Source organism: Bos mutus, chromosome 9, assembly GCF_027580195.1.
Source record: "Bos mutus isolate GX-2022 chromosome 9, NWIPB_WYAK_1.1, whole genome shotgun sequence".
Classification (NCBI taxonomy): Eukaryota; Metazoa; Chordata; class Mammalia; order Artiodactyla; family Bovidae; genus Bos; species Bos mutus.
The window spans coordinates 97,113,245-97,140,881 of NC_091625.1; the positions used below are offsets into that span (position 1 = coordinate 97,113,245).

Below are 27,637 nucleotides of genomic sequence, written 5' to 3' on the forward strand. Positions count from 1 at the left end.
ATTATTAATTATTTCAAAGATAGTTGGAGGTCACCAGCTCATAGCAATTTCTATGCATGAAGTCTCATTAATACAAGACATCACACAGTAAGGAAGAATAAAGTTTTGTCACGGTGACTGTGTGTGTGTGTGTGTGTGTGTGTGTGTGTGTTTCAAGTGGCCAAAGTAACAGACAGAACTAACCCCATTCACCAGGAGGCAGTGAACACAGCTCGTGGACAATGACGAGGAAGTAATAAAGGAAAACAAATTCTTCAACTGGAACTATTTTTAAAAAGGCAACATCTGTCCAAATCAGGAATGTGAACTTAAAATCCAAAGCAATTTCTGTCTCAAATAAACTTAAATTTTCCTGACCTAGAGGCCACAAATAGCCCCAATTTGTCCAGGGTAAAACTGCGACAAGCTCAGCAAATGTGTGGCTCATGAAGATAGGGCAAAGCTCTTTCCCGAGACACAGCATAGCGGACGCAGAGGGTCTGGCCCTGGTGGCTCTCACTCTCTGCCCTCTGCCAGTCGCCTCTTTGGCAGCTGGAAGTCAGCCTCTCCTTAGGCGGTCCTCAGCGGCTGAAATGCTCTGATGTAAAGCGTGGGACAGCTGCCGTGGAGCGGCCACAGAATGAAATGCAAAGCGGTCGACAGTGGAGCCTAGAATTACTCAGCAATGAAGGAGTACATTTAACAGTTAGTGGGCTGTACTTTTTAAAATTCATAATCTAAGTGTAAGACTTATTTTCACCAAATAGTGATAAAATTGATCTTCTTGCCCAAGTAACTCTTCAGAGTCCCTACCTCAGTTTGCTTTTATATCTCTAAATGGGAACTCAAAATGCACCTGCCGAAACAGCTGACCCAAAACTGTTTTCACACAGGACAGCACCTGAGATGAGGAAGATAATCAGAAGCAAAGCTATTCTCTAGTGTGATTAACACAGTATATGTAACAAAAGTAATAACGGAATAACAACACTGGAATACGTCGTTCATGTGCTCAGAGCTTTCTGAAGATATAACTGGAATGGACGCTGGCAAAACCAGTCAAGCAGCCATTTGAAAGTTAAAAGCAAGGAAATATTTGTATTATCTAGAGGAGTATGGCACCCCACTCCAGTACTCTTGCCTGGAAAATCCCACGGATGGAGGAGCCTGGTGGGCTGCAGTCCATGGGGTCGCTGAGGGTCGGACACGACTGAGCGACTTCACTTTCACTTTTAACTTTCATGCATTGGAGAAGGAAATGGCAACCCACTCCAGTGTTCTTGCCATGGACGGGGGAGCCCGGTGGGCTGCTGTCTATGGGATCGCACAGAGTCGGACACGACTGAAGCGACTTAGCAGCAGCAGCAGAGGAGTATAGACATAGGTGTGATGTTACAGGAAAAGCAAGGTGATGAATATCACAAAAGTCAAGATAACATTTGCATCGGGAGTTCCCTGCTGGTCCTTGGGCTTCCCTGGTGGCTCAGACAGTAAAGAATCTGCCTGCAATGTGGGAGACCCAGGTTTGATCCCTGGATCAAGAAGATTCCCTGGAGAAGGGAATGGCAACCCACTCCAGTATTCTTGCCTGGAGAAGTCCATGGACAGAGGAGCCTGGTGGGCTACAGTCCATGGGGTTGCAAAGAGTTGGACACGACTGAGCGACTTTCACTTTGCCTAGTGGTCCAGTGGTTAAGACTCATGCTTCCAATGTAAGGGACATGGGTTCAATCTCTGGTCAGGGAACGAAGATCGCACATGCCTCGTGGCAAAAAAAGAAAAAGATAATAGTTGCATGAAGGCTGGGATTGAGGAGGGCACATGGAGGGTGTCTGGACTGTTGGCGGTACAGCTTTTCCTGATTTGGGTTGTGGTTACAGAGGTTCTCCGTGATGATACAAATCTACATGTAACAATATCAATGTGTTTAAACACTGTTGTGTATGCATAGTTCAGCTCAGTTCAGTTCAGCCGCTCAGTCATGTCCGACTCTTTGGGACCCCATGAACGGCAGCATGCGAGGCCACCCTGTTCATCACCAACTCCCGGACTCCACCCAAACCCATGTCCATTGAGTCGGTGATGCCATCTAACCGTCTCATCCTCTGTTGTCCCCTTCTCCTCCTGCCTTCAATCTTTCCCAGCATCAGGGTCTTTCCAAATGAGTCAGCCCTTCGCATCAGGTGGCCAAAGTGTTGGAGTTTCAGCTTCAACATTAGTCCTTCCAATGAACACCCAGGACTGATCTCCTTTAGAAGGGACTGGTATGCCTAGTATGTCTCATAATAAAGGTACAAACACCTCAAGCCATTTAAAATGATGCACTTACAGGTCAGTTAACATTCTACTGACTCTGATTATGATCCTTCCAGCCTCAGGAGAGCTCCTTCTGTACTGTTAATGCCAAGTGCACAGACTCGAAAACCATGCCGGCTGCCAAGAAGGCCAGGGAGAGGAACAGGGAATATACACTCTAATAAAAAGAAGAGGAAAGACTAAGGACAGCTGTTCTGAACAACTCTTGGTGCTATCTTAAGGATTTATAAGCAGCTTTCTAGAATTCTTTGGATAAGTAATAAATTCATACTTGAAAATGGTTTGCTTTTGACCTTATAAAACAAAGGTAGAATGCTCTTGTTAAGAGTTCAGGGCAGAAGTAGGTGGAAAGAAATTGTCTCTGCCTCCTGCTAGCTATTCAAGGCATTACCACTTTACTTCTGTTATTTAAAATGCTATTTTATTTTTAACTACTTAATAAGATGCAAGAAAAGGCGAAAGGCGATTTGGAAAAAGTAGAAACCTGAGAAAGTGAGAATTGGGGTGAGGTTTACTGGAACACGGGCTTCCCTGGTGGCTCAGGTGGTAAGAATCCACCTGAAACATGGGAGACCCAACCCACTCCAGCATTCTTGCCTGGAGAATTTCATGTACAGAGGAGCCTGGCAGGCGACAGTCCACGGGGTCACAAAGAGTCGGACTTGGTCAACACTTTCACTTTCACTTACTGGGACACGGGGCTCCTCTGGAAGAGAAACAGAGCAATTCTGCTGCTGGTAACACCTCAAAGCGGCAGAGTCCCTTCATTTGTAAAACTCTAAAGACGCACGCAAGCATCAGACAGATGTGCAGGCCTCTAGTCCCCAGTGAAGTAGGGTTCCACACAGGCAGCCTTTCGAAGGCCAGACACCCGCCTGCACAGACAGAGCCTGTGGACCCGGCTACAGTGAGCTCCTGAAGGCCATCAGCTCCGTCCTGCAGCTCTGTCTGCTGTCCTTGTCCGTGTACCAGTCACTCCTTTTAAAGAAGCTCCGTGATGGAGTGCTGTGCCGATCTCAGGTGGGGAAAGGAAAGCTGAAAGCCATTCAATAAGTTTTACGTTCTCCATCCTCTCTGCCAGTGAGAGAGAGGGCTGTGGGCCTGCAGTCCTGTCTGCTTTTCCTCCTGCGCACACAGCCAGACCAAAGCCCCCCACTCCAGGTCTCCCACCCCTCACCCTGTGTGGTTGGGTGGGGCCATGCGGCTGAGTTCTGGAATAAGGACTATGGGACTAAGTGATGGGGACCGTTCCCAGGCCTGGTCTCTAACCAACCCTCCCCGCCCACAACCCCCGCCTCCATTCGATGCTCCTGCTCTGGCTTCCTCTGCCCGCCCGCCTGGGTGAAGAGGGCGCTGTGGGGACTCCGGGGCCGCTGAGAACAGCAGAAGCCCTAGGTGACAGGAGGCTGAGTCTGACCCCCTGAATGATGGTGTCAGGCACAGCCCCCCACCCCCACCTCCAGCCAGCCTGCCCTGGAGCATGACACCATGACAATCAACCTGCATTCTGATCGGCCTCGATTTTGTTAGAGAAGTTAGGTTACCATCCTGACATTCCCCTGCCTCATACATCCAAACCAAAGGAAAGCTACCAGAATTATTAAACCACCCCCCAAAGAAAGAACAAAAAGTTTAGCAGCATTAACCTCAGAAAATTAGGAAGTTTGATTTAATTTCAAGTAATTTTGAGGCAGAAAGAACATTGGCTTTGGATGGCAAGCTCGTCAGCTGCTTGGATTCTCTGCTGCCATCTTCACAGTGGCTATTACAATTTGTCAAGATCTTTGGCCTCCTGATATGAAGAACTGACTCATTTGAAAAGATTCTGATGCTGGCAAAAATTGAAGGCAGGAGAAGAAGGGGACGACAGAGGATGAGATGGACAGGAGTTTGAGCAAGCTCCAGGAGTTGCTGATGGACAGGGAGGCCTGGTATGCCGCAGTCCATGGGGTCACAGAGTCGGACATGACTGAACTGAACTGAACTGAGGGGCTAGGAGGAGGACAGGCTGCATATTTTGATTTTTAGTTTTTTAAAGGATTTAGATGTAAGTTGTGTTCGATCATTCTGTGCACAGCACACTCTCACCAGCCTGTGGAAGGCCCCTCAATCTGTCATTTGTTCTCACTTCCATTTTCCCCTTTGCCCTTCAACCCTCCTGCCTGCACCTGTCTCCTTCTCTGCCCTTGTCATGGGCCCGCACCCTTGAATATTTGCAACATTTAGAGAATGTGTGCATGGACAGGCTTCTAGGCAGTTTGCTAACATTTCAGAGCTCTAATATGACTTGCCAAATCACTTTTCAGAAATATTTAAATTCATATTTTACCTCATTTGAATATATGTCCATCATGTTATATATTATGCTTTAAAGTAGCAATTCTTTAGCAACTAATTATACTGAGTTTTCAGTATATGTAGTGACCGATTACACACCTTGTTTGGTGATCTATCTTTTAATATACTTCCTACTTTTCGATGTGGTTTTAGAAATGATATGGACTTGGATTATTTGTGTGTATTTGGGAAAGCAATGTTCAAGAGCCAAAACTATCATGTATGTTGGGTTTTATGCTTAGCCTCCTGAAAAGTTGTCTAGGAACAGGTCTTCTTGACTCTGCAGACATCAAGAGTATTCCTGTTTCTCAAAGGCCAGAACGATCTGCCTCATGCATTATCGCTTCCCAGGTGGTGCTAGTGGCAAAGAACAAGACACACGGGCTTGATCCCTGCGTTGGGACTGTTCCCTGGAGGAGGGCATGGCTACCCACTCCAATATTCTTGCCTGCAGAGTCCCATGGACGGAGGAGTCTGGCAGAGTTATAGTCCATGAGGCTGCAAAGAGTGGGACATGACTGAACAAACTTAGCATCAGTTCAGTAGTCATTCAGTACTATCCGACTTATTGGGACCCCATGGACTGCAGCATGCCAGGCTTCCCTGTCCATCACCAACTCCCAGAGTTTACTCAAACCCATGTCCGTTGAGTTGGTGATGCCATCCAACCATCTCATCCTCTGTTGTCTCCTTCTCCTCCCGCCTTCAATCTTTCCCAGCATCAGGGTCTTTTCCAATGAGCCAGTTCTTCACATCAGGTGGCCAAAGTATTGGAGCTTCAGTTTCAGCATCAGTTCTTCCAAAGAATATTCAGGACTGATCTCCTTTAGGATGGACTGGTTGGATCTTCTTGCAGTCCCAGGGACTCTCAAGAGTCTTCTCCAAGTTCAAAAGCACCAAGTCTTTGGTGCTCAGCTTCCTTTACAGTCCACCTCTCACATCCACACATGACTACTGTATGCTTAGCGTGCACGTATGTAAAATCACTGACCAGACACTTAGGACACTACGGGACTGAGGTCGGTGCGTGTCAGCATAGACATGTCATTCTATGTTACATGAAGACGGGAACTGTATGAAAAGTGGACTGCGAGGAGAAAGGAAACAAAGGGCAAGTGCTGAAGGCAGAGAGGGGGTGCACTCGCGCCCCACATTACAGGGAAGGGGGGAGCTGCCCTGGGACACCCCAAAGCTACAGGACACCTGTGTACCAGGACACACAGTGGACTAGAGGAAAACACAATTTCCAGAGTCTTCATCATGTGAATTCTATTTTTATTTTAGCTGCTCTTTAAAATGTGTCGGCGTGCCAAGTCACTTCAGTCATGTCTGCCTCTCGAGACTCCATGGACTGCAGCCTGCCAGGCTCTTCTGTCCATGGGGATTCTCCAGGCAAGAATATTGGAATGGGTTGCCATGCCCTCCTCCAGGGGATCTTTCACACCCAGGGACTGAATCTGCGTCTGTTATGTCTCCTTCATTGGCAAGTGGGTTCATTCCCACTAATGCCACCTGGGAAGCCTGAATTCTAAAATAAATCTGCCTAAATCCCTGAGACTCCACCAAGGTGGGTGAGTGACACTCCGTGCTAAGAGCAGATCCGCAAAGGGCTTTGGCACTTCAAATTCATTCCTAGTAAGGAATGTAATAACAGTAGATACAGCAAAAACACAGCCAATATTTCACAGTAATTATGAAGTTTTCCCCGAAGCCCTTAACTTCGTGCAAGAGTTTGTCAGAGGCCCTGGAAACAGGCCATTTTGTCCGTGTTTGTCCACCTCTTTTTCAACACCCTTAATGTTTATTGAAAAACCTTATGCTGGATAGAAAGTCATATCACTCGTGGGAAAACAGGTAAGGGCAGTGGGAGTATTTTCAGGCTTATTAATGCTACGATCTCCCATGGAAAATACCTCACTACCCAGAGAACACTCACCTGGAAGAAGTGCTCAAACTTTTAAATGTGGGGCCTCTATCAGATACGACAGCCGGCCCCAGAGGTCCTAATCCAGGCGGCTGCAGGCATGGCCTGGGCACTGCGACTTGTGCCATCTTCGAATTGTGGCATGGAGGAAGCCGACACAACATTGTAAAGCGATTATCCTCCAATTGAAAATTAACAAACAAGCAAACTGCCATGTTATTGAAATGCGCAGTGCAGGCTGAGAAGCACAGTCCAGAGAGAAACAGGGTGGGGGTGGGGAAAAACACAGAGCTTCGGTGCAACCAGGGGTTGAAATCTCAGCTCAACCCTTCCTGACTCTGTGATGCTGCTCACTCAATCCTGCTGCTGCTGCTGCTAAGTCACTTCAGTTGTGTCTGACTCTGCGAGACCCCATAGACGGCAGCCCACCAGGCTCCCCCGTCCCTGGGATTCTCCAGGCAAGAACACTGGAGTGGGTTGCCATTTCCTTCTCCAGTGCAGGAAAGTGAAAAGTGAAAGGAAAGCCACTCAGTCCTGTCTGACTCTGAGTGACCCCATGGACTGCCGCATACTAGGCTCCTTCATCCATGGCATTTTCCAGGCAAGAGTACTGGAGTGGGGTGCCATCTTGTTCTCTGACTCAATCCTACTAAGCCTGTATTTCTTCCTCTGAAAAATACAGAGAATTCCTACTTGTCAAGTTTGCTTCTGGTTTAAATATGAAAAAAGTGCCGCAAATTAGAGACACTCCTCCCCTGATGCTCTTTCCCATAGAGCTTTTAGAGGTATGGCACTTTGGTGTTTACAGGCTTATCGACTTGTACAGTGATTAAGAGCACACTTCTAAAGCCGCAACTAGATGACTAAATAACATCAGTTCAGTTCTGTTCAGTTCAGTTGCTCAGTCGCGTCTGACTCTTTGGAGACCCTATGGACACCAGGGTTCCCTGTCCATCACCAACTTCTGGAGCTTACTCAAACTCATGTCCATGGAGTCAGTGATGCCATCCAACCATCTCATCCTCTGTCATCCCTTTTTCCTCCCGTCTTCAATCCTTCCCAGTATCAGGGTATTTTCCAATGAGCCAGTTCTTCACATCAAGTGGCCAAAGTATTGGAGTTTCAGCTTCAGCGTGAGTCCTTCCAATCCAAGGGACTCTCAAGAGTCTTCTCCAACAGCACAGTTCAAAAGCATCAATTCTTTTGCGCTCAGCTTTCTTGATGGTCCAACTCTCACATCCATACATGACCACTGGAAAAACCACAGCTTTGACTAGACAGACCTTTGTTGCAAAGTGATGTCTCTGCTTTTTAGTATGCTATCTAGTGATAAGGAGGAGAAGGATGAGATGCTGGATGGCATCACCAGCTCGATGCACATGAGTTTGGGTGAACTCTGGGAGTTGGTGATGAATGGGGAGGCGTGGCGTGCTGCGATTCATGGGGTCACAAGGAGTCAGACACGACTGAGCGACTGAACTGAACTGAACTAGTGATTAAGAGCACACTTCTAGAGCCACAGCTAGCTGGATAAATACCGGTTCTGTTACATACCAGCTGCAATACCATGTGCAGTTTAGTTAACTTCTGTGAGCCTCAAAGTCTTCATCTCTAAACTGGAAGAATGACAACATCCAGCCCAACAGGGCTTTGTGGGGATTAAATGAATGTATGTATGTAAGCATCCCAGTGGGACCTTATACAGGGAAAGTACTCAGTAAGGGCTCTAATCATGACTTATTTTTAACTATCAGGGAAACAAAATTCAGCATTCCACTCTTATAAATAGCATAACATAATTTCTGGTCAAATGAGGAGCTCATACAAAAGAAGCAGGATTTCTACTTGAATGGTATTTTGAGGCAGTTTTAATTGTTCATCATAAAAATTATGGCAATGGAAATAGTTGGTTCACTGTTGACTGGTCACACCTTGAAGAAGGCATCTGTCTAAAATAGAGCTTTGAAGGCATTTAGCTTAAGGAGGTTGGAAAAGATTTAGAAGATCAGGTTTGGAACAAAGAACATCTTATTACAGACATTTTGAGGGTAAGGGGTGTTGGACTTTTATGCAGATATGGTGGATTTACATGGATACTGTTAGCTGGACATTTGGTATGTGAGTCACACAGCAACAGAAATAACTGCTTTATCTAGCTCTCTTGTGGCTTATATGGAACCAGTGTAATTTGAAAAATATTTAATTGTTTGCTAATTCTACTTACAGTCTCTACTTTTTGATATATAGTTAATAGTCCCAGAAAACTGATCTGTGTTAATCTGTGTTTTTTACTCACGTGTGTGTGTTTTAGTTGCTGGGTCCTGTCCGACTCTTTGTGACCCCATGGACTGTAGCCCACTAAGCTCCTCCATCCATGGGATTTTCTAGTCAAGAATACTGGAGTGGGTTGCCATTTCCTTCTCCAGGGGATCTTCCCGACCCAGGGATTGAATCCAGGTTTCCTGCATTGCAGGCAGACTCTTTACCGTCTGAGCCACCAGGGAAGTAAAAAACTGACATTTTACTCATCATGTCACTATTTAAACCCTAATGAATGGCTTGTTCCCCAGGTTCTGGATATACTAAATAATGGATTTTAAGGAAAGGGCTGTTTTGTATAGATTTGGGGAGGTGTGAGGGTTGAATAGCTGCATTTACCACAAACTGAGGAAGAACAATCTCAAACAGGGCTGTGCAAGAGACAGACACCTATTTGACGTCATACCCATGTCACTCTAACAAAATAACACATGCGTTTTGTGAGCATCAAAGTAGGAATACAACCACCATGCAAATCCAAATTTTATTTACCAGTGAGACTCCCATTTATCTCTTCATGTGAAACCCACAGCCAGAAAACTGAAGGAGTGAATTCAAGCTGCATGTCCACTGTGAGAATATTCATCACTTGTGGTTAGATAGGACCTTCATAGTTAAATAGGCTTCCCTGATAGCTCAGCTGGTCAAGAATCCACCTGCAATGCGGGGGACGTGGGTTTGATCCCTGGGTTGGCAAGATCCTCTGGAGGAGGGAAAGGCTACCCACTCCAGTATTCTGGCCTGGGGAATCCCATGGACTGTACAGTCCATGGGGTTGCAAAGAGTTGGACACGACTGAGCCACTTTCACTTCCACTTCGTAGTTAAAAGGAAGGGATAAACTGGGAGTTTGGGACGGACACATACAGACTACTATATCTAAAACAGATGATCAACAAGAACCTAGTGTAGAAGGACAGGGAGCTCTGCTCAATATCTTGTAATAACCTAAATCGGAAAAAAATTTGAAAAAATATATATATATAACTGAATCATTTTGCAGTACACCTGAAACACAACATTGTTCAATTATACTTTAATATAGAATAAAAATTAAGAAAGTTATGAATTTATCAGTAAATGCCCTTTGCTTCTATAAACTAATCTTGCTTTAATTTTCTTGGAAGAACTATAATCCGCAAGAAAGCTAGTCGTCATCACAGGGTCCTAAAACCATTTGACAAGGCGTTTTAAACTGACGTGGTGTAAAGGCACATCTCTTCAGGGAAACCAACAAGATGTGCTCCCAAGTGTCCAAAGCCAGTGATAACCCTGGGTCTGACGCTTGCGGTCCAGTCGTTTTACACGGACCTGTGAGGTCGTCCAAGGGCAGGCAAGAAGATGCTTCACAGCACCCTGCTACACGGGACCAGTAACACACTGACCCTACTGTGTGGATCTGGTGTAGACGCTGAGCCTTGCTGGAGTAATCCAGCTCCCAGGAAGACGCCCTTTCAGTACATTCTCAGTTCCCTTATGGAAACGAACCATGATTTTTTGCTTTTCATACATACTAAGTTTTATTTATAAGACTCTTAGATGTTAATTAACCTAACTTTTTAATTAACCCCACCTTGGGAGCAGACTGTGCCATGGAAATAACATGAGTTTGATAAATTCTTGTTTCTGATAGTCTGCTGTTTCTATTTATAGTTCAAAAAGCTTTGATTTTCCATTTCTGTTAACTTTCTACTTTATAGTACGTGTGTTGTTTCATGCTGAGAGTCAAGTCAAAGTCAAATAAACCAAGGGGAAAAGATGGCCAGACAGCTGGAGAGGTGAGTAATGCTTGATAATTGGCTGATTTTATGCATTAAATAGCAGGAAACATCAACCTACAGTTAAATATATTGTAAAAAATAAATAAATAAAATAAAGAATGTTTAAATACATGCTCTTTTGTCAGTATACACATACATGCACAGGTACATTTTATACATACTGTGGGAATACATGCTTATGTAGCAACAAAATAACAAAAGCCAATATTTACCACACGCCCAGCGTCTTCAGCATTTAACTGAAAAGTGCTTTATGTGGCATTATTTTAATTCATCTACATAAGAGCGGATAAGCTAGATGTTATTGTACTGCCCCTGTTTTACCTTAAAGTGAAACTGAGGCAAATCAAGGTTAAGTAACTTGCCCTAAATCACACAGGGAGTGAGTCTCAGAGTCAGGATTTGAATTTGGCTTCTCCAGTGTTTTGTCCACATCCAAGGATATGTGTAAGCGACTCACCGGTTTATGGCAGTCCATATTAGGGCCTATACTGGTATTTCATACCTTGGTCTGCAAATCAAATAATCGCATGTCATGAACTGTACGGGGGACATCCTGAGGGGCAGGGGAGTCCTATGACACAGGCTCCTAGAAAGCCTTGCTTTATCAGATCCCTTTTGGAGAGCATTATCTGCAGGCAATGGCACCCGACTCCAGTACCCTTGCCTGGAAAATCCCATGGACGGAGGAGCCTGGTGGGCTGCAGTCCATGGGGTTGCGAAGAGTCAGACACGACTGAGCGATGTCACTTTCACTTTTCACTTCCATGCATTGGAGAAGGAAACGGCAACCCACTCCAGTGTTCTTGCCTGGAGAATCCCAGGGACAGAGGAGCCTGGTAGGCTGCCATCTATGGGGTCACAGTCGGACACGACTGAAGCGATTTAGCAGCAGCAGCAGCAGCAGCAGCATCTGCCCTTGGCTAAAAGAATTAGGGACGAATTCTCTCATGTTCACCCAACCAGCTCTGTTAAAATACTTAAGTGACTTTAAAAGGCTCGAGCTTCTTGCAGAGAAACCATTAATTAAAGATAGCACTAAGCAAGTAAAGCAGAAGCCAAAGAAGAGAACAGTGGTCCTCAACACTGTGAGGAACTATTACCCTTAACAGGGCACTTCATCTTCTGATTACAATAAGCTCTGAGATATAAACTGAGGAAGGTCTGAAGCTATGACACACAGCACGGCATTTAGAAACTAAGCAAGTAATAAATGTGAGGAGCACCTCTGCTGAGCGAACAGTCAAGACAATTCAGGTTGTCTTTTACAACAGCAAGAAACTACAATAGCATCAGAAGACCTGTTTTCAGGTAACATGTCAAATATTGATAATATAATTTGAGTCCTCAAATTATAAAATAAAGAAGGCTGGAATAATACACGGCAAGTAATACAGTGACGAGCTGAACTGCGTTTTGTTATGAGTGAGCACTTTTGGAGACACATATTAAAGCACCAGAGGATGTGAAGAAGCAAGCCTCGGCATGAACTGCGCAGTGTAGGAGGTTTACCACCCAGCAGAACCGCTGTTTCCAGCCTGTCTCAGTTTGTGGTTATTTGCTACATTCTCTTTTAATAACAAAATGTACAGATAGGCAGCTTTCTGCCTCCTGTTAAACATGAAAGCAAAGATGTGTTAGAGAAGATTCTTTCTCAATGGTAAGTGGCCTTTTAAAAAACAAAAGCAAGACTTTATGGAATATTACATTTATATGGTAATAAAGTAGATATAGTCACTAAAATATTTGAAAGGATTCCCCCCAAAAAAACATGCAAAGTAAGCATATTTAAAACTCATTCATTCCCTACCTCATTCACAGTTAAAATGAAGAAGACGAACTCAGGAATGCATAGAGTTATAAAAATGTCATTAACACAGTTAATGTAAAAAAATGGTATTTAAAAGATAACTAACCATAGTAAATTCATATAATGCATTTCAATGAGATACAGCTTAACCAGGCAAATATTTTATTTCACTTAGAAGCTGTCAGTTATCCTTTGGCAAAGAAATAGCAAAGTAAAAGCTAGTTGACACACATTCGTTATAAAAATATGAGAGACTGAACCTCGTTAGCTTTTCCTGCTGCTGTAAGGGACTGTCAAATGTGTCCTATATAGAAAATACTTGTAAAGAAAAAAAAAAATATAATATATTCACTTAGCCTATCCCTTGATAAAAAGGTGAGATTTTTTTAAGTGATGGAGAAAAAGAAGTGTAAAAGGATCTTAAACTTAAGATACTCAGCCTCGTTCAAAATAAGAAAAAATATGCATGTGGAAATGCCATTTTTGCAAAGGTAAGATTGGAAAGTGGCCCCCAAAGGCCTGTGGCTGCTCTGTTGGTGAGGTGGTGTGGGACCTGCTGCTCTTACACGTCACTGGTGAGAATGGAAGACAGCACACTTTTGGGGAGAAGAGTTTGGAAACATAAAAATAAATACATATTTTTCCCTTCAATACAGCAGTTCCACTCTAGGAATCCATCTCAGTGATACTCTGATCAAGACTATGAAAATACACGTGTATACAAGTCTATTGGTTGTACCAATATTTGTAATAAAAAAAAAAATGAAAACTAAGTGTTTACCATATGGGAACAGTAAAGTATAACCACCAAATGGAATTCAATAATGCTACTTTTTCTGTGAAGAAAATACACACATATTACTAGGGAGAGATATACAGAATATATAATGTACAGTTTAAAAAAAAAAGGAAGGTGGAGACAGATATGCACAGTATTCTACTTTTTACTTAAGATTCAAATCTCTTCAATATCTATATCATCTATAATCTGTTTATGCGTTTTAAAATGGGAGCTTTTTCAAATAGAGGTCTACACATAGAGAAAGGAATATTCAAGAGAATGGAAATAAAATTTGTATTTCTTTGAACATAATTATTTCATAGCTTTGATTTTGGAATCATGTTAATATTTTATATAAATATAAAAATATAAACTATGAAAACAAAATACATTTTAAAATAGTTAAAAATATGTGTGAAATTGGTGACATAATTATACAGTCACTGTACATGACTCTATATCCCTATAACAATATGCCCTAATGACAAAATAAACTGCTTTAACACTGTGTTCAGTAATCACACTTTGGTGATGGTGTTGGTATTCTGAAACAGATACTACTGTATACGTATTATGAAATGAGACAAATGAGTAATTATGTTAATATCACTCAGAAATGAGATTTTTTTGCTAAGTGAGGAAGCAATGACAGTTTTAAGATCAGTGACTTCAAGTAAGAATTCCATAACCCTGGATATAAAGTGAAAATGTCAGTACAAATGCAGTTTTCACCTTTTAAAAAATGCATGTCTCCTAGCTCTTTCAGCTCGGCCTAGAAAGAGTGACCAACCTCGTAATAGTGAGCACACCCAGCACTAGGGCTGTGATTTCTAAAGCCATTTCCTATTTTTAAAGGAACCAGACCCCCTGCCACACTCCATATATAGAAATCAACTTAAAAGGAATCAATGACCTAAATATAAGAGCTAAGCTATTAGAAAAAGCATAGGGGTAAATCTTCATGAAATGGGATTTGGGACTATATTCTAAAGTTTGACATCAAAGGCACAAGCAACAAAAAATATAAATTGGACTTTATCAAAATTTAAAACTTTTGTGTATCAAAGGACATTGTAAAGAAAGTGAAAAGACTCAGAATGGGGGAAATGCTTGCAAGTCATGTAACGGTGAGGCCCTAGCATCCAGAATAAATAAAGAGCTCTTACAACAACTAAAAGACAAACGACCCAATGAAAAACAGGCCGAGGACTTGAACAGACGTTTCTCCAGAGAAGATGTACAAGTGGCAAGTGAGCATGTGAGAAGCTTCACCATCAGTGGTCATTAAGGAAACACACATCAAAACCATGAGACGCCACTTTATATTTAATAAGATGGCTACTTAAAAAATAGAAAAATTTAATAGCAAGTGTTGGTGAGAATGTGGAGAAATAAGAACCCTTCTACGCTGGTAGTGGAAATGTAAAATGACGAAGCGGCTGTGGGAGACAGTTTGTTGGTTCCTTACGAGGTAGAATTACCATATAATCCCAAAACTGCACTCCAAGAGAAATGAACACATACGTCCAGACAGAAACAAGTATCCAATGTCTGCAACAGCATCATTCATAACAGCCAAAAGACAGAAAGAATGCACACCAATGGATGGATGGATCAATAAGTTATGGTATGTCCATATAATGAAATATTATTCAGCCACAAAAATAACGAAGTACGGGTCCTTATCACAACTTGGATGAATGTCAACAACATGCCAAGTGAAAAAGGCAGACACAAAAGGTCACAGATTTTGTGATTCCTTTTATATGAAATATTTAGAATGGGCAAGTCCATAGAGACAAAAAAAAAAAAAAAAAAAAAACACATGTAGTGCTTGCCAAATGATGGGGGAAATAGAGAATGGGAAGTGACTACTTAATGGATATAGAATATTATTATGGAGTGATGAAAAAGTTTTGAAACTAGAAAGAGGTGGTGGTCACTGCATAACAATATTAAAGCAAAAAATGCCACTGAATTGTACACTTTAAAATGGTTAATTGTATGTTATGTGAATTTCACCTCATTAAAAAAATACATCTAATGATAATGATATAGCACAAGTAAAGGATGTCTTGAAATGTTGGAAGATATAAAGCTTTTAAACAGATATTTCAGCTTTGTATCATTCTTTCTTTTTAAATACATGTTCTTTCATATAATATTTATGTAGGTGTTCAAAATTTTTAGCAATAGAGGTGTATGATAAAAAATTGCTCTAAATCCAGGTTAATAAATTTCTACTTCTCAGGGTGAATTGATAGACATACTTTGTATACATTGGCTGAATAATATTTTAAAATTTATTTTCAATGCCTTTATGTAGATTATACATTTTCTAGTTCAACACGGGTCCTTCAAACCCTAGGGTTTTATATTGTGATTCAAACATTAATCTTCTTGCCCAACCATGATCAAATAGATTCTGGAGTTCCAATTCCTCATTAGGGAATTGGGTATATTTAAGATAGTTTTATATCAACAGTTCTCCTTTTTCTGTTCTTAATCAATTAGAAATGGAGGAAACAGTGGTAGACTTACCCACACAAGGCAGAGAGTAGCCAAGCTGCGGGTCGTGGACAAACTGCCGATCATTGAGTCTGGTCACGCAGTACAGGTGGAAACAGTCCAAGCAGATCACGTGGCGGTGTGTGCACTGGAAAACCAGGACGGGACTCCTGCAGAGGCAAAGACATTTCCTCTAGTCCTCCTCAGGCTGGAGATGCAACGTGCGGCCTAGGACACTTTCCGGAATCTTGTAGGGTCGCTTAGGGCATGCTCCATGAGGAGAACTGTGCTGCTAAGCCCTGGGCTCACACATATCAATGCTAACTCTGCAAAACTGGAAACACCTTGCAAACTATGATTTTCTTAACTTTTATTTTTCATACAACCATATTGACCAATCAGCTATTTAAATCCAAGTTCAGATACAAGCTCTTTCTAGAAGGCTTTGACTTATAATACCCAATTAACTTACTCATCATGCCATCCACTTACATATATTTCTAATGATTCACTATTCCATCATGATATTGTTATGTTTCTCTTCTCTTGTAAGACTATGATCTCTGTGAAAGTAGACACTGAGTCTACTTGATATTCATATTCTCATAGCACTAGGCCTTGTAAGATTTTAAATAAATGATCCTTGAATTTAGCTATAATATTAAACAGTATATAAACCCAAACTTCCTCCAAGTCAAAAGAAAAATTATCAAAGCATGTTAAAGAGTCATTCATATCTCATTGGCAAATAGAAAAGTAGAATTTAGAAATAAAAGATTATCTAACAGAGATTCCTCTATGACAAGATTTTGTCTATTATGCTCCCCCAATCTAGTCAAATACTCAATTTCTTAAAGTTAGGGGAGTACTAATAAATCAATATATATAAGTCCTAAAAAGTTTGGTCTTCCTTAAAAGACCACAGAAAAAAATCTGCCAAGTAACCACGATTTTTTTTTTTTTACTAGTAAATCAACTGCATGAATTTATGACAAAAAGGAGACAAAAATAATATATTAATTTGAGATCAGCCCCAAGGCAATTTTAATAGTAAGAAAGTCATTAGATTTTATCTTGATAAACCTATTTTCTAAGTGACGATAACAAACTACAAAATATTTTTCATTTCATACCCAGTTCTTAACAGAGAAAAGCTCTTCCCCTAAAAATAAGAGAACAGAAGATAACTTCATAATAGTTTACAATATTTTAAAAATTTTGTTTTCCTACTTATTTCAAAACAATATATAACACACAAAAAAAGTGGAAAGGAAACCTTGGTATTTTAGTGTCTTGAGCCAATAGGATGATGGTCAATCCGTCTGAGTCAGAGCGTCACTGAGGTTTTCATGTGCTTCCATTTCCCTGCTCTGAGCCCACTGACAGCCCCTCAGGGCCATTTCCATTCCCGGGGCCTTTTTCAATTGGGTATTGACTGTGTTCTGAATTTTCAGCCTCCTCCCTTCTAACAGCCTCCCCACTAAAGACGATGAAATACAATGCTTGCCTGTTTCTAGGAGCAGAATCAGGCTTGCACACACGTACAAGTCACACACACCTTACCCCCTCTAGACGACCCTATGGGCCTGCCATATTTACCTCGTTCTTTCAGGACTACGTTCTGTGAAAAAGGTTATTCATTCTGATTTTAGCAACGTGGTTGACTCAGCCTTTACAGACCCCTGATGTGCTATCAATACAGAGAAACACTGGAGAAACTATGAGAGCGTTTATAAAAATCTGCCTATATATAACTAGGTTAAAAAAAAAGCTTGGCAATTACCAGATAGAAGAAAAATAGAAAGAAAACTTATATAAAAGCCAAAGCAGTCAGTATGGACTGTGGACTCTGGCAGGGTCCCAGAGAGATGTTAAGATGCGTGGCATGTAGCCACTCGTCTAGCAAATATATTCTTTCCATCCCTATTAATAGAAGGAAGAATAGAAAGCGTTCTCTTTCATGTCTAGACAACAGTACACATTTATAGTTTTGCCTTTCAGTTAAAATATGTTTCAGTTAAAATAAGTCCAAAAGAACTTACACCACTTTGTCAACTCATAGAACATCAGTTGCTCTGCTTTAGAGATCTCTTCAAGAAAATCAGAGATACCAAGGGAGCATTTCATGCAAAGATGAGCACAATAAAGGACAGAAATGGTAAGGACCAAACAGAAGCAGGAGAGGTAAGAGGAGGTGGCCAGAATACACAGAAGAAGGGTACAAAAAAGGTCTTAATGACCCAGATAAGCATGATGGTGTGGTCACTCACTCACAGCCAGGCATCCTGGAGTGTGAAATCAAGTGGGTCTTAGGAAGCATCACTACAAGCAAAGCTAGTGGAGGTGATGGAATTCCAATTGAGCTATTTCAAATCCTAAAAGATGATTCTGTGAAAGTGCTGCACTCAATATGCCAGCAAATTTGGAAAACTCAGCAGTGGCCACAAGACTGGAAAAGGTCAGTTTTCATTCCAATCCCAAAGAAGGGCAATGCCAAAGAAAGTTCAAGCTACCACACAATTGCACTCATTTCACATGCTAGCAAGGTAATGCTCAAAACCCTTCAAGCTAACCTTAACAGTACATGGACTTCCCTATTGGCTCAGACAGTAAAGCATCTGCCTACAGTGTGGGAGACCCAGGTTCAATCCCTGGGTTGGGAAGATCTCCTGGAGAAGGAAATGGCAACCCACTCTAGTATTCTTGCCTGGAAAATCCCATGGATGGAGGAACCTGGTAGGCTACAATCCATGGGTAGCAAAGAGCTGGATATGACTGAGCGACTTCACTTCGCTTAACAGTTCGTGAACTGAGAACTACCATATGTACAAGCCGGATTTAGAAAAGGCAGAGGAACCAGAGATCAAATTGCCAACATCCATTGTACTATACACGAGAATTCCAGAAAAACATCTACTTCTGCTTCGTTGACTATACTAAAGCCTTTGATTGTGTGATCACAACAAACTGTGGAAAATTCTTAAAGTAATGGAAATACCAGACCACCTTACCTGCCTCCTGTGAAACCTGTATGCAGGTCAAGAAGCAACGGTTAGAACCGGACATGGAAAAATGCACTGGTTCCAAATTGGGAACTGTTTATTGTCAAGGCTGTATATTGTTACCCTGCTTATTTACCTTTTATGCAGAGTGTATGCTAAGTGACTTGTCGTGTTTGACTCTTTGTGACCCCATGGACTATAGCCCGCCAGGTTCCTCTGTCCATGGGTTTCTCCAGGCAAGAATACTGGAGTGGGTTGCCGTGCCCTTGTCCAGGGGATCTTCCCAAACCAGCAATCGAACTTGCGTCTCTTACGTCTCCTGCATTGGCAGGTGAGTTCTTTAGCGCCACGTGGGAAGCCCCTATGCAGAGCACGTCATGCAAAATGCTGGTCTGGATGATCACAAGCTGGAATCAAGACTGCTGGGAGAAATATCAACAATCTCAGAGATGCAGATGACACCATGCTAACAGCAGAAAATGAAGAAGAATGAAAGAGCCCCTTGATGAAGGTGAAAGAGGAGAGTGAAAAAAGTTAGCACTCTTTAGCAGCTGAGAAAAGTCTTTGGAGGTCATTTTAATACATCTGACATGAGTTACTAAGGAATAGGACCACATTGTGCTGGCGGATCTAGGAGTGGAAATGAGGAGATGGATATGAGTGACATTTCTGAGGAGGACCTGCCAGGACCTATATTCTTGTGGGTCTTTTTCTTCCTTCTGACATTCCTCTGTGCCCTTTGCTCTGACTGCACATAAATGTTAATTGACCAATCCAGAAAATGATTTTACCCCAGTGAGCCAGGTTACAGAGAAGTTAATCAAAAGCTAAATAAAGTTCCCAACATATATAAAAAAATCACAGACAAATGCTGCACTTGACATGACTTCAGAGTTATTTGTAAGCAACGATGTCCCTGCTTTTATTAAAGGAGTGATCCAAAGACCCTTTATTCAAAAAGCAGAACTATCATATGACATCTGTGTGTGTGTGTGTGTGTGTGTGTTAGTCACTCAGTCGTGTCTGAGTCTTAGTGACGCATGGACTGTAGCCCGCCAGGCTCCTCTGTCCGTGGGATTCTCCAGGCAAGAATCCTAGAGTGGGCTGCCGTTTCCTTCTCCAGACATCTCTTATATGTGGAATCTAAAAGAAACTATATGAATGAAGTTACTTGCAAAACAGAAAGTGACTCACCGACTTAGAAAATGAGTTTATGGTTGCCAGGGGAGGGGCAGTCAGGGACGTTGGGAAGGTCATGTAAACATCGCTTTATTTAAAACGGATAACCAACAAGGACATATGGTACAGCACATGGAGCTCTGCTCAGTGTCATGTGCCAGCCGGATGGAGAGGGCGAGAGTGGATGCAGGTAAGTGCATGGCTGAGTCCCTTATCTGTTTACCTGTAATCACCACAACATTGCTAATTGGCTATACCCCAGTACAAAATGTTTTTGGTGTTTATTTTAATAAAAGTATTAAGCATAATTGAGAGAGTCCTAGTAAAACAGTGAGGCATTCACATACAGGACAGAAAGTAGAAGACTGTTCCACAGTCATCTGAACATTGAAACTCGTGTAAAATTAGTTCTCTAGTACCTACAAAATGGTACCCATTTTTTTTTTTCATAGTTTTCTGATAAAATGCACAGTTTTCTACCTCATCCGTTTTCTCTCTTTTCACACACACACACTTGATCTCCTTTACGTTCCCTCTCTCTGCCAAAACCTCTCCATCTCTATCTGATTTTTTGTCACAGATACATTTTCATGTATACCCACTAAGAGAGAGGCTGTGGTTCCAGCTTCTCAAATGAACGTGACATATACTGAATGCAATGTGCCAAAAATTTCAAGATATGTAAAGCTAAGGCAGCAAGTCTAGACTCTAAAGAAAACGAAAATCTAACAGAGCAGGTAGGGAAGGGACACACGTAAGCGTAACACAGGGCAGAATATTTGAAGTTATGCTAAAGATTAGGAAACGGTAAGCAGCCTCTAAGATGCTCCCCCAAATCCCCACCACCTGGTCTTCATGCTTTCGTGTACTTTGCTCCCACATTATATGAAGTGACCTGCTTGAACTGCAGGGAAAATGCAGAAATCCCAACATGGGACTTCCAGGACTAGACCGGAAAAGACACAAACCGCCTGTGCTCTCTCCCGGGTCACCGGCTCTGAGCAAAGAGAACGGCCACGTTGTGAGGGTCCTCGAGCAGTCTGTGGAGGCGTCCACACTCATGTCCATCGAGTCGGTGATGCCATCCAGCCATCTCATCCTCTGTCGTCCCCTTCTCCTCCTGCCCCCAATCCCTCCCAGCATCAGAGTCTTTCCCAATGAGTCAACTCTTCATATGAGGTGGCCAAAGTTCTGGAGTTTCAGCTTTAGCATCATTCCTTCCAAAGAAATCCCAGGGCTTATCTCCTTCAGAATGGACTGGTTGGATCTCCTTGCAGTCCAAGGGACTCTCAAGAATCTTCTCCAACACCACAGTTGAAAAGCGTAAGCTTTGTGATGTGTTTTTTATGCAGTGCTATACGACTAACACAGGCACAGAGGAGGAAGAGATCATGTTCAGACAATAGGTAGGAAAAGAATTCATGAATGTAGTGGCGTTTAAAGGAGGATCAAGATTCCAGCACGTGGACCTAGAGAAAACATTCCAGGTCTACAGAAGAGAGGGAAAGTACAGAGCATGGAAGGTGACCGCTAAGTTACGTAGTACAGCTGGTTTATTCCTTGACCCCAGCAAAAAGCAAAATTAAGAGAAATATTATGTTTAGCAATAGTAGAACTTGAAATGCAACAAAAACCCATGAATATTAGAATAAAAATGTTAAGTATAAAATCATTGAGGAGTTTAAAAAGTGCAATTTCCTCACTGGAAGGAGAAAATTAGCTCTCAGATTGAGCTAACATTTGACCCTTGAAAATGCACACGCTGTTTAGTTTGTCCTGCAGTCACACAGCTGTTATGCTCCAGTTAGCAATCTTACTGAGCTCTCTTCAGACTACTTGTACATGAGCAACGATGACTCCTGGGAATTTAATAAAGCATTTGATTAGATAAAAATAATTAGAGGGAGAGAGCTACACCATTAAATAACTCAAGTTTATCTTCTTAGCAACTGTCACTGTGAATCCCTTTTAGTTAAGAGATTGCTTATAAACAATAAATAAATGACCGAAATCTCTGAAACCAAATGCACTTTCATCTATATTTGGCGACAATACCTACTAATTGCCCAAGTGCACGACCGACAGAGAAGTACCCGAGCCAGCACCTCCCTGCAGACACGCTGGGGATAACATCTTAGCCCACATATGTTGCACAAGTTCATTACTCGAGTTAGCCAAGTGAGCAGTCCCCGTCGCTGGAGAGCCCCCTGATCCGAGGTACTAATTCATAGATCCAACTTTTAGAAATTAAAATGAGCTTCAACAGTTGAATGACCTTCAAGATTCCTCCCAGCAGCCAAGTCAAAATCCTGAAGTGAGTTCACTTGCCCATTAGTCAGCTTGGAATCAGAATCCTATTAAGGCCCTGGCAGATCTGACACAAGCTCATTAACTGCTTCTTCCAGTTCCTTCTTGCCTCCTCTGCTCATGTCCTCCTGGCTTTATCCGGTTCTCTTTGCTGCACACACACATGAGTTGACCCCAGCTCTGTAAGCTTACTTGCAGAGGCCCCGTATTTCAGTGTACAGACCATAGCTAAGATGAAGACGCCTTATGTTTATATTTTTGATTCACTTTTATTCATCCATCCTGCCAGTAACTTTAGAAAAATCATTCCATGCCATGTCCTGCCGATGTGAAGAAGGCACGGTCCCTTTCTTCAGGGTCCAGTGGGGCTGAGGACGACAAAGTAATTGTTTCAGTGCAGCTAAGTGCTACCACAGGGATGACTTTAGAGACCACCTAACTTGTCTCTGGGTTTCCCTGGTGGGCCAGTGGTAAAGAAGGCAGGAGACACAAGCTTGATCCCTGGGTTGGGAATAGCCCCTAGAGAAGGAAATCACAACCCTCTCCTATATTTTTGTCTGGGAAATCCCATGGACAGAGGAACCTGGCAGGCTGTATATAGTCGATGGGGTCGCAAAAGAGTCAGACATGATTGTGGAAGGGCTTGCAAGGTGACTCAAGCCTCAGAGCATTCGGCCCCTATAGAGCGATGACAATGAACAAACTAAATGGCTTCCCTTGTTGATAAAAACTTTAAATAAAATACGTTACAGCAAGATTATTCTAAAATAGCTTTCACCATGGCAGTTCTTGGTCAAATTATGAATTAATTACCTAAGGCCAATGTATTACGACCCCAGGTCTTCCTCTGGCTTCCAGAGCCCTCTTTGGCTTAGATTTCACCCTGCAGTATGTATCTCCCATATTGCCACTCATAAATCTTTCTGTTTCTCTCAGATCAGTCTCTTTGTAGCTTCTGGACCACCCTCTAATGCTCTTATCTCTATGTGTACGATTCTTCAATTTGTCTTCACTTTCCAAAAAACTGTCAGGGTTCAGCTCCAATCCAATCTCTCACAGGAAACTTTTATCAGCAAGACTCTGGTTTACATGGATTCACTGCCTGATTTCCTGTAAGCCTTCTGTTTATAAAGTTCCATTCTGTGCTAAACTCGGTATTTTACAGCCTGCCATTCGCATCGTCCTCCATCACCTTTATGAGCCAATGTCAGGATCCCCAACTCACATTCAGCACACAGTTTTGAAGCTACTGTGTGCTGGTTCTTTTGGGCAAGGAGGGGAGGGGAACACAGAGTTCTCGTCCTCAAGGACTTCTGTTTGCTGGTGAGATAATAAGCCTGGGACACTTTTTGGAGGACAGATGAGAGACAGCTTACTCCAGCGTCGGTTAGGCAGAGAAACTGTCCTTAAAAAAGTAAAGTATAAACTAAGACCTAAAAGGCAAGAATGAGTTTTAGTCAAACCAAGAAACTACAGGGAAGTGAGGACACCTGTGAAAAAATACTTAAAACGGAATAAAATTAGTTCGGGTTAGGAAACGACATCTTATAATTTCATATCAACGCCTCAGCCTCCATCAAAGTTCTGAATTCCTTCAAAAATTAAAAATGAAACTAGGAAGTTAAGCTACTGTTTTTACAAGTCACGTAATGTAAGTCTCTGTCTTAGGTTTATATGACACCTTAAGTGTAGTTGAGTTAGGTTGTTTAGAACCATTAATAACAAGCAAGCTATGCAAAACAGAATATAAAGCATGGCTATAAGAATTCATGGACTGTTAATTTCCTCCAGATGGTGTCAATCTTTGAGAACATTATTTTAGTATAGCTTACATATTGTGTTTCTAAAAATAACTACTATTGACGGGTTGAACCCAAATATAAACCATTGACTTCTAGAAGTTTTAGATTGTAAACATTTCAATAAAATTACATATCATTTAAAAATAAACACCTTTTCTTTCTTAAAAAGTTAAAATTTTAAAAGCAAAGACGTCACCCCTCTTTTATAGCAATTCATTAAAATGATTTGATTTATCATCAACACTCAAACTTTTCTTACTAAGGTATTTATACCACTAAACAAATGCTGAAAAGTAACTATAAATGGCAGGAAAATTATAATGAAATAACTGCTGTGTGTAACAAGGAAATAAAACAAAACTCCAAATGGTATTGGCCTATGGAAGGAAAATGCATCTCATGGAAAATTATATTTCTTTCTTATCCCCCCACCTAGTACAATTAATTTCAATTCTCAAAATTATATTTGCAAAAGTCTAAGGATGCTTAAAATTATATTCATGAGTTAAGTGCTTCTGAGTTATAATCTCAGAGCATACTGTATTCAGACTGTCAGTGTATATAGCTAAAGAGAGCTAACACCAGATTTAACATAAAATACTTCCTGGGTCACATCATTTGCATAGAGCTATTATGTGGCACCACTCAGAAGACGCCATCTGAAACATACACCAACTCATGCACATATTTTGTCTTTGGTTTTTCTTTTGTGAAAAACAGCTAGGAGCAGCTAGAAGCTGCAATAGCATTCTGCTAAATTGAGAAAGATAAGAAGACAGATCTTGTTTAGATAGGAACCCCGCTGTGAAATAAATTGTTCTAGCATATCCCCAAATCTCATGATAGGAAATATTAATGCGTGGAGAATCAGCCCAGTGCCTCCAAATATTAGGAGGTATTTAACATAAGAAATTATTACTGACACAGAGTGATTTAAAAAAGATACATTTATTTGCTACGAGATCACAAAAACCTTGCAGGGGGATCTCTCCACGGTCCTTCATTCATCCGTAAGATGAGTGGATGAATGAATGCTAGAATGCTGACTTTCATTCCTTTCAGAAACATTAAACCGAGGTCCTCTGAAGTAGAGTAGTTTGAAATGAAGAACCCACCTTTAAATAGATTGCAGACAGCTTAAAAGAGTTCTACCATGAAAATATCGCAAAATGAGGAGGTATTATGAAATTTCTGTGGTATCATTAGATGAATGCAGCACGAAAATATTAACAATTTAAGAACTTTTTGCACATGGTAACATTATTTTCCGAATTGAGTTTTTCATTTTACATGTAGCTGGAGCTTCCCAGGTGGTGCTAGTGGTAAAGAACCCAGCTGCCAAGGCAGGAAACATAAGAGATGTGGGTTCGATCCCTGGGTCGGGAAGATTCCCTGGAGAAGGAAATGGCAACCCACTTCAGTATTCTTGCCTGGAGAATCCCATGGGCAGAGAAGCCTTGGGGGCTAAAACCCATAGGGTTGCAAAGAGTTGGACACAATTGGAGTGACTTAGCACGCACGCATGCATGCATAGCCAGGAAAGCAGTGTATAACATGATAAAATGTTTCCCTAAAAAGAATAAAGTTCAACTAGATAGAGCCATACATATCCGACTGAATTCACATCGAAAACCTAGAAAAGGAACCCTGCAAGGGCTCCTCTCAAGAAGTCAGAGGTCGGGGAGGCTGGAGCGAACCTGGGAGGTGGTGGGAACAGCCACACCACCAGCCAGCCTGGGAACCCAGTTTTGGAAACAGGGATCTGTGAAGCGACAGGGTAGCTCTGACAATCCCTGAAGACCGGAGACTTCAGAACCTTCAGTCTGTGTGATCACCACATTTCTTCCTTCCCATAACTGTGGGGAATTTAAAGTTTACTTGAAACAATGTATGAAAGAGATTCATAATTCCAGCTTTGCAACCTCTTGAATGAACACATGAGCACATGTGCTCCTTACAGGAGTAAGAATCTGGGGATTTCTGGAGATTTCACTTCCAGGAAGACACATCTGGAGAAAGGCCCTGAGCCAGAATATTGAAGGAAAATCAGAAAAGGTATTTGGGTATTTAAAACAACAACAACAACAAAATATCTTATATAACTCTCTCCGACTCTTTGCGACCCCATGGACTGTCGCCTACCAGACTCCTCTGTCCATGGAAATCTCCAGACAAGAATACTGGAGTGGGTTGCCATTCCATTTCCAGGGGATCTTCTCAACCTGTATCTCCTGCATTACACACAGATTTTTTACTGTCTGAGCCACCAGGGAAGCCCTATATAACTCTCAATAAATAACAATTTAATTCTAAAGTACTTTTTCTCTTGTTTTTCTGGTCAGGGCTGCAAGAGGATAGAGTCAACAGGAAAAAACAGAGGGGCAGGTGCCCTTGGATGTGCTCCTTGCCCCCACACTGCCTGAGCCACTCTCACAGCCCATACCCCAGAAAAGTCAGTTATTTAACTCTCTACCTTCTCTCCAGACTCTGATCTAGAGAGGTCAGCAAATTCCAGCTGGGATTGAATCTGGCCCCCCGATATACTTTTGTAAATAAAGTTTTATTGGAACACAGCCATTTTACATTTTGTCTATGGCTGCTTTTGCTCTATAAAGACAGAGGTGGGTAGGTGTGACAGAGACTGTACAGACCACAAAGCCTAAACTGCTGTCCAGTCTTTTACAGAAAGGGTTTCCTGCTTGAACATTTGCCTCCATTAATCCAAGGGCCATCTTTTGGTCTCTCCAGAGCTGGCCAAATTCCCCAGCTGTTTGAGCAGATGACAGAATGACTATGAATGAATAGGGACACATGGGAAAGGCAAACGGGAAGAAAAGAGAGGCCAACAAAGTTGCAGGATTAAGAGGTGTGCAGTAGGTAGCCTGTTTCAAGCTAAGCTATGGATACTACTTGTCTAGGCTGCAAACAGCATCGTCCTTCAACCGGGCCATTTCTTTGGATTAAGCTGATCCGGCCTCATCCAGGGTGTCCAATGCTTGCAACACCCACTTGATAGAAAGGGAAAGGGACTTTGCTTAGCTAATGGACAGTAATGGCAAGAAAATAGGATGGAACCATGTGATGGTGGCTGGTGGCTGATTGGTCAGGGAAGGCCTGGGAGAGGATGTTACACCGATCCCTGAATGGCCTGCCACACACAGATCTGATGATGCAAGAGGCTCTGGGGAAGGAGTGGCTGGTGAAAGGTCCCTTTACGGGGAACATCTGGGTCTGTCTGAAGAATTAAGGGGAAGGCCAGTGTGATGAGAGCACAGCAAGCAAGGGGAGCGTGGGGTGAGATGAGGTTAGAGGAGGTGGGAACTACTGTGGGAAGAGAAGCCTTTGTCTAAACAGTCAGGCTTCAACTCTTAGACAACGTGAAGCCACACAAAGTTCTCAGCAGGGGTGTAACACGATGGCATTTATGTTTAAGAAAATGCCTCTAACTTTGTGGAATGAGTGACTTAGGGTGTGGCAAGAAAAGGAGAGGTCTCATGGACACTATGACATCCTCCTGGGAGAGAGATAGTTTGGACTAAGTGATGAGGCCAGAGAGATGTGGATGGATGGACGTTTGGGATGACATGGCATTG

The 27,637-nt window shown here is 42.2% G+C and overlaps 1 protein-coding gene across 8 annotated transcripts in view; it reads right to left on the reverse strand.

The window, feature by feature from the left end:
- PRKN (parkin RBR E3 ubiquitin protein ligase) overlaps positions 1-27,637 on the reverse strand; it is a 1,238,243-nt gene that overhangs the window by 437,696 nt on the left and 772,910 nt on the right. For all 8 annotated transcript variants that reach the window (XM_070377000.1, XM_070377003.1, XM_070376999.1 and 5 more), the window contains one exon: positions 15,788-15,924. In XM_070377000.1, coding sequence (XP_070233101.1) covers positions 15,788-15,924 — 137 coding nt within the window. The remainder of the gene's footprint in view (positions 1-15,787; positions 15,925-27,637) is intronic.